General features: G+C 41.6%; 1 protein-coding gene across 1 annotated transcript in view; it reads left to right on the top strand.

The window, feature by feature from the left end:
* The window catches only part of ZNF233 (zinc finger protein 233), a 29,497-nt gene that overhangs the window by 9,069 nt on the left and 5,892 nt on the right, over positions 1 to 14,536 (top strand). Inside the window, exons 4-6 of the mRNA XM_021681057.2 lie at positions 2,420 to 4,124; positions 7,101 to 7,131; positions 7,461 to 7,549. Of these exons, the coding sequence (XP_021536732.2) occupies positions 2,420 to 4,124; positions 7,101 to 7,131; positions 7,461 to 7,549 (1,825 nt within the window). The remainder of the gene's footprint in view (positions 1 to 2,419; positions 4,125 to 7,100; positions 7,132 to 7,460; positions 7,550 to 14,536) is intronic.

Genomic DNA, 14,536 nt, shown 5'->3' with positions numbered 1-14,536 from the left:
CCTTCTGCTGCATGAAGGTTTAATGCAGTCAGTCAGGCATGTTGGATGCTGGTTCCATCTGACTCGCTCCCTTGTTTTTATGTATAAACCTAACCTTGGGAGGTAGGATCCCAATTATTACAATTGTCTGTTTGCTTCTTAATAGGTAGCTTCCCAGTTGCTTTGCTTCCATGTACAAATCTGTACTTTTATTTTTTAATTTTGGGCTGATTTTTTATTGAAATATATCTTAGATACAGAAAGCTGCACACATTATAAGCATACAGCCCCATGAATTTTCAGGGTGTAAAATGACTTATTTGTCTTACAGTTCTTTTTACTGAGGTACAATTTAAATTTACGTATCTTAAGAATGCAATTTGATGAGTTTTGACAAATGGATACTACTCTGTAACCCATATTCCTCAGAATGCTGAGCAAATCTTACAGCATATTCTATCCCCATGTCCCTTATTGAAAGTTCTTTTGGCAAACCTCAGAATACCCCAGGATTTTGCATTTTGTCTATCCATCTAGGTGCCCTACTCCATCTATGAAGAATATTCTTGAGGTCTGTTTTCACTGCACAGAAGCACAAACTAAAGGGTTTCTTCTCCCTTAATGATCTTTACAAACAGAAGCTCACAGAGAATGGTGCTAAGTGAATCCCACTGTCTTCGCTCCTCCTGGAGACAGTTCACGTGAGCAGAATAAGCTAGCATGATTAAAGGATTATTTCAGAACATTGTTAATGTCTACCCTAATTAGAAGTTCTATGGCACTTGTATTAACTATCTATTGCTATATAACAAATTACTCTTAAACTTATTGGCTTAAAACCACAAAACATTTATTTACAGTTAATGTGAGCCCAGGAATCTTGGGGCAAGTTTCTGGGTGGTTCAGGCTCAGGATCTCATGAAGTTGCTGTCAAGGAGCACCCCCAGAGCTGCAGTCCTCTGAGGGCTTGATGGGGCCGAAGGGTCTGCTTCCAAGATGGGCTCATTCACATTGTTGGCAGAATACCTCAGTTCCTTGCTGGCTATTTGGGGGTCTCAGTTCCTTGCCAAGTGGGCCTCTCCCTGGGGCTGCCTGAGTGTCCTTAGAACATGGCACCTGGTTTCCCCAAGAGCTGTGGAGAGTGGAAGGCAGAAGCCACCATGTCTTCTATGATCTAACCTTGGAAATGACATAGCATCACTTCTGCCATATTCTGTTGGTTTCATAGACTGATCCTGGTACATTGTGGGAGGGGACCTCTATAGGGGCATGGATACCAGGAGGGGGACCGCTGGAGACCATCTTGTGTGCTGACCACTGCAGCACCTTTTGTACAGATATGAATCCACAAAACCTAAAAGATGAAATTAACCGTCCAGGTTTACCAGAAAATACAGCCAAATTAAGTGGCCACAATGGTCATAGGGTTTTTACTCCCATAGGATGTGTCCACCATGGGATTGCATTTTCTAGGTTTTTTTCTAGTTACAATGTTTATCAGTTGACTATTATATATTAGGACTTCATTGAAATAAGGGGGAATCCTCAAATCTAGCTTGTTTAATGTGTGTTTTCTGGCTAGATTAAGAATATAAAGGTACCATCTCATGGATTCATTATCAAGACAGGAAATACTTCCTTTTGCAAATACATTCTTTTCACTTTTCAAGAATGTCCTTTTTTTTTTCCTGTGGAAGCTCTTGGCATCACATGATAATCCACCTGTAAACACTAAAAGACAGATTCAGCCTTTTCTAGCCATTTTTGGCTTGTCTTATACAAATATGCAGGTAGTGTAATGTAACCATGATTTTAAGGCTTACAAATACATAGGATTTTGTAGCTTTTATACCCCTGCTGCAGAAAAGGCAAGAATTATTTAAGTGATTATTTTTATGAACAAGGAAGTAAAGTTTCTCCTCTGTAAAATCTTTCTGAGACATCTTTTTGTTGCTCTGTAGCCTTGTATTTCTTTTTTTTTTTTTTTTAAGATTTTATTTATTTATTTGACAGAGACAGACACAGCGAGAGAGGGAACACAAGCAGGGGGAGTGGGAGATGGAGAAGCAGGCTTCCCACCGCGCAGGGAGCCCGATGCGGGACTCGATCCCAGGACCCTGGGATCATGACCTGAGCCGAAGGCAGCCGCTTAACCGACTGAGCCACCCAGGCGCCCCTGTAGCCTTGTATTTCTAATTTGACCTCAGTAAACATTAGTCTTGGTATAGTTGGAAATGAGTCTCGTTGGCCCTTAGTGGGCAGGAGTCTACTCATTACCTCTTCATTTCCATAGGCATGAAAAAACCAGTGGTAAGGTCAAGCTGAAGTCTTCACTGGTTGAAAAGGTCTCGTAGTGTGATTGACCTGTGAAATATTTCTGTCTCTGAACAAACATTCACTTGTCCACATTTTCAACTCTGAATCCTCTTTATCCTTCCAGGCCTCAGGAATCAAAACGAGATAGAGACTTTTCAAAAAGTAGGATTAAGATACCTTTTACATGAAGATGTTATATGCTGGCAGATATGGGAACAATTCACAAGTAAATTAGCCAGAAATCAAGACTCAATGATAAATATGCAAAGCAAGAAGTCCAGCTTGCCAAAACTAGGTGATTCCTCCTGTCAGATATGGGCAAGAGAATCTCCTCAGGTTTCTGAAGATGAAAACTATGTAATAAAGCTTCAAGGGGAGAGTTCCAATAATATCAGAAGTCAAGAGTTTCCAATTAAGACCACTGGGGATTTCTGGAAGAAAATCTATCTGAGAGAGTCACACAACTATCAGAGTAGGTGTCAGCAAGTTGACGTAAAAAATAAACCGTGTAAGTGTGACCATTGTGTTATGACAAGGATCTCACATCATTGTGATGATCAGGAAGTACACAAGAGCAAGAAGGCTTATAGCCACAATAACTGTGGAAAAGACTTCATGAGGAAATCATGCCAACATAGTATAACCCACTCAAGAGAGAAGCACCACGTATATAGTGAGTGTGGGGAGGACATCGGTGAGAGCTCAGTGTTTTGCATTTGCCAGAGTATTCATGCAGGGGAGAAATGTGGTAGGAATGATAAGTGTGATGGGGTCTTCAGTCAGGGCTCAGACCTGCAAAATCATCAGGGAGTCAACAAAGGAGAAAAGCCCTACAAATGTCAGGTATGTGCTAAGAGCTTCAGTCAGAACTCCTGTCTTCCCACCCGTGAGCCCCTCCACCTAGGAGGGGATCTGTATAGGTGTGGCATGTATGGGAAGAGCTCCAGTCATAGCCTAGATCTCAACGTTCGCTGTATAGATGACACTGGAGAGAAATCCTCTAAATGTGAGATGTGTGATAAAGGCTTCAATCAGACATCACAACTTCAAGCCCATCAGAGAGTCCACCCTAGAGATAAAACCTACAAATGGGAGGCATGTGACAGGCTAGTTAATCAGAATCCTGGTCCTCATCAGAGAGTTCACACTGGAGAGAAACCATATAAATGTGAGGTATGTGGGAAGGACTTCAGTAAGGCCTCAAATCTTCAAGCCCATCAGAGAATCCACACTGGAGAGAAGCCATATAAATGTGATGTGTGTGATAAGAACTTCAGCCGGAATTCCCATCTTCAGGCCCATCAGCGAGTCCACAGAGGAGAAAAACCATACAAGTGTGACACATGTGGTAAGTACTTCACTCAGATTTCACATCTTCAGGTCCATCGGAGAGTCCACACAGGAGAGAAGCCATACACGTGTGAGACATGTGGTAAGGGCTTTTGTCAGAGTTCACATCTTCAAGACCACCAGAGAGTCCACACTGGAGAGAAACCCTACAAGTGTGATATGTGTGGGAAGGGTTTCAGTTGGAGCTCCCATCTTCAAGCCCATCAGAGAGTCCATACTGGGGAGAAACCCTACAAATGTGAAGAATGTGGGAAAGGCTTTATCTGGAACTCATATCTTCATGTTCATCAGAGGATCCACACAGGAGAGAAACCCTATAAATGTGGCATGTGTGGTAAGAGCTTCAATCAGACCTCACATCTTCAAGCCCATTGGAGAGTCCATACGGGAGATAAACCCTACAAATGTTTTCACTGTGGTAAGGGCTTTAGTAAAAGTTCACGTCTGCAAGTTCATCAGAGAGTCCATAGTGGTGATAAGTCCAGTACACACGATGAGTGTGATAAAAGTGTTTTTCAGAATGTAGACTTCTCATTTTCATCAGAAAATCCACGCAGCAGAGACTATTCATAAAATACTGTGTTTTAATAATTCAGGAGTGAGGGGCGCCTGGGTGGCTCAGATGGTTGAGCGTCTGCCTTCGGCTCAGGTCGTGATCTCAGGGTCCTGGGATCGAGTCCCGCATCGGGCTCCCTGCTCCTTGGGAGCCTGCTTCTCCCTCTGCCTCTCTCTCTCTCTCTCTCTCATGAATAAATAAATAAAATTAAAAAAAAATAATTCAGGAGTGAGCTGAATTTTTTTATAGTCCTCTGAATTCTGCTGGAGGAAACTTATTTGTTGTGTGAATGTAGCCAGTGTTTCCAGCAGAGCTCAAAATTTCACAGTCCTCAAGACACAGAAGCTGTGAGAATGGTGCAGTAAGTTTCAGTCAGAACCTTCACATTCAATCTAATCAACACAGGAGAGAGGCCTTAAAAAGGATAAGTAAGGTCAGGACATTAGCAAAAGTTTACTGATGGACATGACAAATCCATGTCCACTAGAAGAGGAGCTCCATGGGGGCAGGAAGTTTGTTTACTGCTGAATGACCGTGACCTCAAACCAGTGCTTAACAAACAGTATAAATGTCTAACTTGGTGGAGAAGAAAACCTACTATAAATAAGACAAATACTTAAAAATTGACCCAGTTAGTCATAATCAGTTGTACCAAGAAAAGGATTCTTTATTACTATTATTATTATTAATTTATTTGAGAGAGCATGAGCAGCAGGGGGAGGGACAGAGGGAGAAGCAGACTCCCGGATAAACGGGGAGCCCAACACAGAGCCCGATCCCAGGACCCCAGGATCATGACCTGAGCTGAAGGCAGATGCTTAACATACTAAGTCACCCAGGCGCCCAGGAAAAGGATTCTTGTTAGAAGTTTTAAAACAACTGAAGGAAGTGACAACTTCATAAAAATACATAAAATCATGCGACTTGCAATTTGAGTGTAAGATTTTTTTTTCAGTTGACCCCTGTCTGCACATCTTCACTTCTCCAGCCATAATAAGCTTAGCTTTTCATCTTACCATTTAAGACTTTCCCTGTACATCATCAGTTTGTATAGCATACACCTCACTATCTCTTTTGGGTCTTTTGTGACAGGAACAGACAGAATGAAAAAAAGAGGAACTTGTTTTTAATTCCATAAAAGATCATGAGAAAGGGGTGTGGAAAAGGGGAACACATTTTAGCATGCATTTTGGACATTGAACTAAGCTATTAAGGCACAGAGCATTTTGGATAGCACCCCACACTTCCTAGCTGCTTCAGTAGCTTTCAAGTTGGCTTGGTTGAACAGTTTGGTGTATATTTATTGGAGAGAGAGAGAGAGAAGTTTCCCACAATTTTTTTTTTTTTTCCTGGACCTTACCTTCCAGGACACTGGATATTCAAGTTCCATGTTACCAACAGAAATCCAGTGCCCGTAACACTGTACTTTGTTGGGACGCCTGGGTGGCTTAGTCGGTTCAGCAGCTCAGGTCATGATCCCAGAGTCCTGGGATCGAGTCTCACTTCAGACTCCCTGCTCCATGGGAGCCTGCTTCTCCCTCTGCCTGCTGCTCTCCCTGCTTGTGCTCGCTCTCTCTATGTCTCTCTGACAAATAAATAAATAAAATCTTTAAAAAACAAAAGCCAAAACAAAACAAACCCTGTGCTTTGTCATTACCAGATCCTCGCGTGGGCTACTGGATCTCCTGGCTCTTTATAGCAGAATGTTTTCAGTTGTAAGAAATAGAAAACCCAGCTCAAACTAGCTGAGACAAAAGGAGAATTTATTGGTGTGCATAACTAAAAAGAATATGGGTAGGACAGGACACAGGCCCAGTTGAAATGGCTCTGGATCAATTCTTTTGTGATTTCCTCACCTCTGCCCTTCTGGTTGAGTTGGTTCTCACATTCGTTTTTTTCCTATCTCCCTCTGTCCCTCCCCCTGCTGCTCATGCTCTCTCAAATAAATTAATAATAATAATTCACACCCCCCCTTTTCTATATACGTCTAAAGCAGTTGTCCTCTGAACTTCCTGTCCCTGTTAGTCAACCTAGAGGTTTGGCATTTTTCTAAATATACCATATCTAAATGCAAATATTTATAGAGTTACTGTGAGTTACCATTTGCCATTTTTATCATGCATCTGTGTTCTGGAGAAACTTTTTCTTTTCTCCCGTGTAAAATTAGATTTTTTTTCCCTAAAAAATAATGCCTGAAATTTTCAGATAAACAAAATAATTCAGAAAAGGCACTAATGTAAGGCTGCTGACATACATAAACAATACTGGACATTTTTAGGGTATCTGTGCATATGGATACAGATCTATTCAGTTTTACAAAACTAGGATAATATACATACTATGTTGTAACTTGATTTTCTTCACTCAATATGTTGGAAGCATTTTCTATCAATATTGGTCTATAACATTTTAATTGTGTGGTATTCCAGTAATGCAGACATACCACATTTTAACCAATTTCCTACTGACGAACATTCAGTTTGTATCTTCTAAGCAGTTCAATGAAAATCTAGAACAGTGACATCCATCTTCATGTTCTTGTGAAGAAATTTCTAGAACCAGTGTTGTATCCAAGAATAATCACTTTTAGATTTTGGTGTATACTGGGGCAGTTTTCCAAAAGTACACAAGACTGTTTCCCTAGGATATACAATCTTGATGAGATAAAAAATGGTATTGAGTGAATGAGGGCAATGGTTTTAACCTTCTCAAGCCTATTTTCTTATGTTACAATAAGGATTTACCATCACTTGCTTCACTGAGGCTCCAATACATAAGAATGGTGTCCCTGCAGCATTAGCCACATCTAAATTGCTTTTTTTTTTTTAAAAGATTTTATTTATTTATTTGACAGAGAGAGAGACAGCAAGAGCAGGAACACAAGCAGGGGGAGTGCGAGAGGGAGAAGCAGGCTTCCCGCCGAGCAGGGAGCCCGATGCGGGGCTCGATCCCAGGACCCTGGGATCATGACCTGAGCCAAAGGCAGACGCTTAATGACTGAGCCACCCAGGCGCCCTCTAATTTGCTTTTAAGGCCATCTTCTAAATTCTTAACGAGTTGCTGTATTTATCAAATCCAGGACTGTTTGATTTTTTTTTTGATAGATTGCAGTTCTCTGGTGAAATTGTCCATATTTTCATGACCATAATAAAAGTTATTTTAAAATCCATGTTTGATAACTCCAATTTTTGGATCACTATGGGTTAGTTTTGATCACCTTTTGTTTTGGGGTCATTTAACCTTTATTTTTCCTGAAAAGAATTTAGGTTTTAATGCCAGACACTGCTTATCAATATATGTGGAGGCTCTGTCTGGTATCTTTATCCACAGAGGATTTCTTTTCTTCTGGTAAGCAAGACAAATACCCTGTGGATGTTAAGTTTTCTTCATTGCACAGACTTATCCATCTCTGAGACTGGGCAAGGTATATAATGAAGAAAAGACCTCTCACTTCCCTGGAATTCTCTGAATGTCTTCTTTTGGAACAGGAGAAGGCAAATGACAGAAAAGAATCCATAAAACCAGGTCTGTCTGACCTTCCTGACTACTCAGTCTGGGAATAACCTGGTAGGATGTGTAACATTTAATCAGCTATGACAACTGGCTCCTCCCTACCTGAAACATTTCCTCATACACCCTTTTCCTTGAAGATATCTTCACCTTTCTTCTTACCTGCAAAGACTGCCCCGACCTGAGACCCTTGTCATTCTCACCTCCCTTCTTGTGCTTCTGAATCAAATCCTCCACATTCTTTTTCTTTTCTAAGTCTCCCAAGTGCAGCCACACTACCTAGCCCTGATTACCAAGGACAGGAAGTTCCAGAATTACTGATTTGGAAAGAAATCTGAGGAAGGATTTTTATTGGCAGAGTTGTCTGGTTTGACCTTCAAAAACAAGACTTGTTCATGTCTGCCTGGGACCTGTTGCCCAAAGGGCTCCTAAAACTCATTCTCTGCAGCAAAGATCCTATCCTCTGAAGCCTCATTGTTTCTATAAACATTCACTGCACAGTCATTACACAATAAAACATGATGTCTGCCTTGGAGTTCCTCAGTCCGCTGAGCTTTCAGGCTAGAGAATAAACAGTATTAGCCACATCTAATTTGCCTTTTTTTTTTTATTTTAGTATATGCTGTAACAGCATTTTTTGATTAAAAAGATGCAGTCTTCACTGTAAAACTGAAAAATACATAAAAGCACGAAGATTAAATATGGAATTTTTCTATCTATAAAACTATATTTGTATCTATTTTTAAAAAAAGATTGGGGACATACTGTAACCCATTTTGTTTATGTTTTTTCACTTGACAATGTATTGTGAATATTTCTACATGTTATGATTTCTAAATGACTGAATGGAATTATATTATGTTTTTTTTTTAAAGATTTTATTTATTTATTAGAGAGAATGAGAGAGAGCACATGAGAGGGGGGAGGGTCAGAGGGAGAAGCAGACTCCCTGCCGAGCAGGGAGCCCGATGCGGGACTCGATCCCGGGACTCCAGGATCATGACCTGAGCCGAAGGCAGTCGCTTAACCAACTGAGCCACCCAGGCGCCTGGAATTATATTATGTTTAAAAAATACTTTTATTAGGGGCGCCTGGGTGGCCCAGCTGGCCAAACATCCGACTCTTGATTTCAGCTCAGGTCATGATCCCAGGGCTGTGAGACTGAGCCATGTGTTGGAGTCTGCAGTGGGTGTGGAGCCTGCTTAAGATACTCTCTCTTCCTCTCTCCCCCTGTCCCTCCCCGCCCCACCCCTCTCTCTAAAAAAAAAAAAAAAAAAATTTATTAATCCATTTTTATTGAACATTTAGTTTTTAAATTATTTTACTATGAATAATGCTATTGTTGACATTCTTATAGATTAATCTTTGTACAGATACTTGATTATATCTTTAGCATAAATTCTTAAGTATGGAATTATTTAAATCTTTTTTTTTTTTTAAAGATTTTATTTATTTATTTGAGAGAGAGAGAATGAGAGACAGAGAGCATGAGAGGGAGGAGGGTCAGAGGGAGAAGCAGACTCCCTGCCGAGCAGGGAGCCCGATGCGGGACTTGATCCAGGGACTCCAGGATCATGACCTGAGCCGAAGGCAGTCGCTTAACCAACTGAGCCACCCAGGCGCCCCAAATTATTTAAATCTTAAATGCATTTTATTTTATTATTTTATTTTTTATTGTTATGTTAATCACCATACATTACATCATTAGTTTTAGATGTAGTGTTCCATGATTCATTGTTTGTGCATAACACCCAGTGCTCCATGCAAAACGTGCCCTCCTTAATACCCATCACCAGGCTAACCCATCCCCCCACCCCCCTCCCCTCTAGAACCCTGTTTGTCTTTCAGAGTCCATCGTCTCTCATGGTTCGTCTCCCCCTCGGATTTCCCCCCCTTCATTCTTCCCCTCCTGCTATCTTCTTCTTTTTTTTTTTTCTTAACATATATTTTGGCAAACAATTCTTAATAGTTACGTACCAAAGCAATCCCCTGAGATCAAAAATAACACAAGAATGTCTACTCTCACATATTATCTATAATTATGGATATTAGCCAGTGCAAGAAAACAATAAACAAGGAGTAGAAAGAAAATGAATTATTTGCAGATATTATGTATGTAGAAAATCATGTATGTATATCATGTATATAATGTATATACATGTATGTAAAAACATGTATATCATGTATGTAGAAAATCCAAAAGAATCTACAAATAAAATAGAGGGGCGCCTGGGTGGCTCAGTTGGTTAACTGATGGACTCTTGTTTTCAGCTCAGGTCATGATCTCAGGGTCGTGGGATCAAGCCCCACCTGGGGCTCCACCCTGAGCATGGAACCTGCTTAAGTTTCTCCCTCTCCTTCTCCCTTTGTGCCTCCCCTCCACACACACATGCTCTGTCTAAAAAAAAAAATAAATTTAAAAATATATTAGAATTAGTAAACTTAAGCCACAACATAGAATAAAAATAAAAAATTCAATAGTATTCCTATATACTAACAAAAATTACAATATTAGAAGTAAAAGAATTTATGAAGAAATTGAAAGTGGGGCATCTGGGTGGCTCAGTCGGTTAAGCGTCTACCTTCAGCTCAGGTCATGATCCCAGGGTCCTGGGATTGAGTCCTGCATGGGGCTCCCTGCTCAGCGGGGAGTCTGCTTCTCCCTCTCCCTTTGCCCCTCACCCCACTCGTGCTCTCTCTCTCTCTCTGTCTCTCAAATAAAATCTTTAAAAAAAAAAGAAATCGAAAGTATCAAATAGGCAGAACTAAACCTAATGAGAGAAATGTGAGATCAACACAGAAAACAACAAAACATTACTGAGAGAAATTGCAGACCCAAACAAATGACAGACAAAAAGGTAATCAAATCTCTTCAAGTTGATCCATAGATACAATATAATCTCAATAAATAACCAAGCAGGGTGTGTGTGTGTGTGTGTGTGTGTGTGTGCGCAATTTTATGTAGTTTTATTAACTACCACTACAATCAAGGTACAGAGCTGTCCCATCCCCACAGGCTCCCTGGTGATACCCTTTTTTTTTTAAATTTTTATTTATTTATTTGACTGAGAGAGACACAGTGAGAGAGGGAACACAAGCAGGGGGAGTGGAAGAGGGAGAAGCAGGCTTCCTGCTGAGCAGAGAGCCCGATGTGGGGCTCGATCCCAGGATCCCGGAACCATGACCTGAGCCGAAGGCAGGCACTTAATGACTGAGCCACCCAGGCGCCCCCCTGGTGATACCCTTTATAGCCACACCCACTCCCCCACCCTCCCTCAGCCCTGGCAATCGCTACTCTGTTTTCCGTCACTATAATTTCATTTCAAAAATGTTCCATACTATATGCTCGCTAACTGAACTTAATAAAATAAGTATCTTGCTACCCTTCAAAACAATGTTACATAAATGGAATCCTACAATGTGCAAGCTTTTGAAATTGGCTTTTTTCATTCAGCATAATGACCTGGAAATCCAACCAAATTGTTGCTTGTATCAGTAGTTTGTTCTGTTGACCTTAAACATAAAACAGTTATTTTACCACCAAATATGGGTTTATTCGGGAATAGCAGAGAATTGCAATTTGGGGCAAGCAAGCTGCAGCAAAAACCACAGGCTAATCCAACAAAGGAGAGGAATGTTATTTTATGGAGAAGGAGGAAGTTGGAAGAGGTCACTTCAAAGGAGAGTCCATTGGACAAAGGCAATAGTTCGGGGTGATGACAATCTCTCATTGGCTGAATTGCTGTCTTGTAGGAGAGACACTGTAGATACAAGATGCAATGTAGACTTTCCCTGTTGGAGCCTCTAACTGATGATTCTTTCCTGTTGAGAACTTGTGTTGGGGTCTGTAATTGACACTTTTTAAAAAAGATTTTTACTAATTTGATAGACCCAGGGAGCACAAGTGCGGGGAGCAGCAGAGGGAGAGGGAGAAGCAGGTTCCCCGCTGAGCAGGGAGCCCAACTCGGGACTTGATCCCAGGACCCTGAGATCGTGACCTGAGCCAAAGGCAGACGCTCAACCTACTAAGCCATCCAGGTGCCCCTGCAATGGACACTTCTTGACCGTGAGTGGGACGGTGTGAGAGCTCCCCCTTCTGGCCTCCTGACTCCATTTTAGTGAGGTTTCCTTTTGTTAATTTTCATAGTTCCTTCTAGTGCGGACTGGTATCCCATGGGGTAGATGTACAACAGTTTGTTTAACCATGCACCCGTTAGAGGACATGTTTCTGGTTTTTGATGTTATGAATAGAGCTGCTGTAAACACTCACATACAGGTTTTTGCATAAACACAAGTTTTTGTTTCTCTGGGATAAATGCTCAAGAGTGCAATGTAAATGCATGGTTTGTTTTAAACGAAATTACCAAACTATTTCCCAGAGTATCCATGATATTTTATATTCCTACCAGCAAGGTATGAGTGATTCAGTTTCTTCACATCCTCACTAGCGTAGTGTTGTCACATTTTACATTTTGGGTCACATTGTCTGAGAGTCTTCCAGAAAGGCTCTACCAATATACTCTGACAAAAGTTTCATGAGAAACGTATTTCTCTATCCCGTTACCAAATAGTAAGCACTGTCAACTTCTCTGTGTCAAATATAAGGAAACAAAGAGAGGACAGAGGTTGTAAAAGATATTCATGACCTCTGGCATCTGGGAACTTGGGTTTCTGTAGGGTTTTCACCATTCCCTCAGTGGTAAAGGCTATGCACTATGCCTAGACTGTGCAAATAACGTGGTTTATGCTGAACACTTGCTTTCCTTCTGGGTGTCAGGAATTTGAACATGGGACAGGCAGCGTGTGCCTGTGTGACCAGCCTGCAAGAGAAACCTTGGGTACTGAGTGTCTAATGGGCTTCCTCCATAGACACACTTCACATGTCTTGTCACAACTTGTTGCTGGGGAATTAAGGGTTTCCTGTGTGACTCCATATGGAGAGGACTCTTGGAAGCTTGGATTTTTTTTTTTTTTCTAGACTTCACCCCATGAAACAAAGTTATAGATAAACCAGACAAAAAAAGAGAGAGAGAGAGAGAGAGGGTAGAGGAGGGAAGCACTGAGCTTCCCCGATAGACAATACTCGGTGGCATTGTCGCAACCTCCCTCCCCAGCTGTTGCTAACCCTGTAGATGTTAGATCTACTGCTCAAGGTTTGAGCAAGCTTGCAACGAGAGGGTTAAAAGGGGGACTTTTAAAAAAAGATTTGTTTATTTATTTGAGGTGGGGAGGGGCAGCGGGAGAGGCAGAGAGAAACTCAAGCAGACTGTGCTAAGCATGGAACCTGATGCAGGGCTCCATCTCATGACCCTGAGATCACGACCTGAGCCAGAATCAAGAACCAAGAGTTGGACGCTCAACCATCTGTACCAGCCAGGCGCCCCAAAGGAGGACTTATAAAGATATAGCTTTTGTATTTTGTGGCTATTGCCCCTGGGTGTATGATAAAAACTGATGCAAATTTATGTGCTTATAACCTAAACACTAGAGGGATCATCCCAATCAGGGGAAACCGCAGAGAATGTGTCACGGGCCACACTCCCTTGCTTCCTGCTGCCTGTGAGCGGGCTGAAATTTCAACTTTGAATTTTGGGAACAGAATGAGTCTCTGTAAATGATGATTTTTGCTATGAGTCTTGCCTCTTGGAGCCTCTGGGGAAAAGGAGGCAACATGAAAAGAGAGGCCATCTCCATGTGGAGATACACTTTTGGAGTTTTTAAAAGATTTTAGTTGGTAATGAGCTCTTGGGAAAATCAGATATCTGACCCTGAGAGGCAGATACTTCTCCAACCTGGTGTGCGTATTTTTGAGAGGTCAGTTTGGACTCTAAGAATGACAAGGTAGAAAGGGCTTCGGACATCTTTACTTGGACTTGGGCACAGCTGTCTGACCCTGTAGTCTCAGCGTTGCTACTGCCAGGGAAAAGCAGCCGGCTTTTTTGGAATGCTGAAATCGCAGATCCCTATTGCCTGGATCTGTCTCTGGGCTGAAACCCAATACTTGTCTGCCTGAGCTGTTTCAGCCCCAGCGTGTACTGTGCTGAATTGAAGTGGGATGGAGTTGCTCCACTCAGGAAACTAGCTCAGACTATGTGACACTTGCACCCCTCTGGGGGACCCTAAACTGTGACAAAACATCATGGGTGCTCCTGCTTCTGGGTATATACCCAAAGGAAATGAAAGCAGATTATGCAGGAAATGCTGCACCCCCATATTTATTGCAGTATTATTCACAATAGCCAAGATATGGAAACAACCCACATGTCCACCAACTGATGAATGGATAAAAAAGATGTGGTGTATATATACAATGAAATACTATTCAGCCATGAGAAAAAAGGAAATTCTGTCATTTGGGACAACATGGATAAACCTGGGGGACATTATGCTAAGTGAGATAAGTCAGAGAAAGACAAATACTATATATATATTTTACACATATATATATATTTTAAGATTTGTTTATTTGAGAGAGAGAGTGAGCCTAACATGGGGCTTGATCGCAGGACCCCGAGATCATAACCTGAGCTGAAACCAAGAGTTGGCTGCTTAACCAACTGAGCCACCCAGGTGCCCCACTATATATTTTTTATATGTGGAATCTAAAACAAAACAAAACAAAACAAAAAGCTGAAGTCATGGGGCACCTGGGTAGCTCAGTTAAGCATCTGCCTTTGGCTCAGGTCATGATCCCAGGGTCCTGGGATCGAGCCCCACCCACATGGGGCTCTCTGCTCAGCATGGAGCCCGCCTCTCCCTCACCCTCTGCCGGCCGCTCTGCCTACTTGGGCACTCTCTCTCTCTCTCAAATAAATAAATATATAA

This window comes from Neomonachus schauinslandi, chromosome 16 (assembly GCF_002201575.2).
Source record: "Neomonachus schauinslandi chromosome 16, ASM220157v2, whole genome shotgun sequence".
Lineage (NCBI taxonomy): Eukaryota > Metazoa > Chordata > Mammalia > Carnivora > Phocidae > Neomonachus > Neomonachus schauinslandi.
The sequence above is the reverse complement of the archived record's forward strand: the minus strand, read 5'-3'. Positions and strand labels throughout refer to the sequence as shown.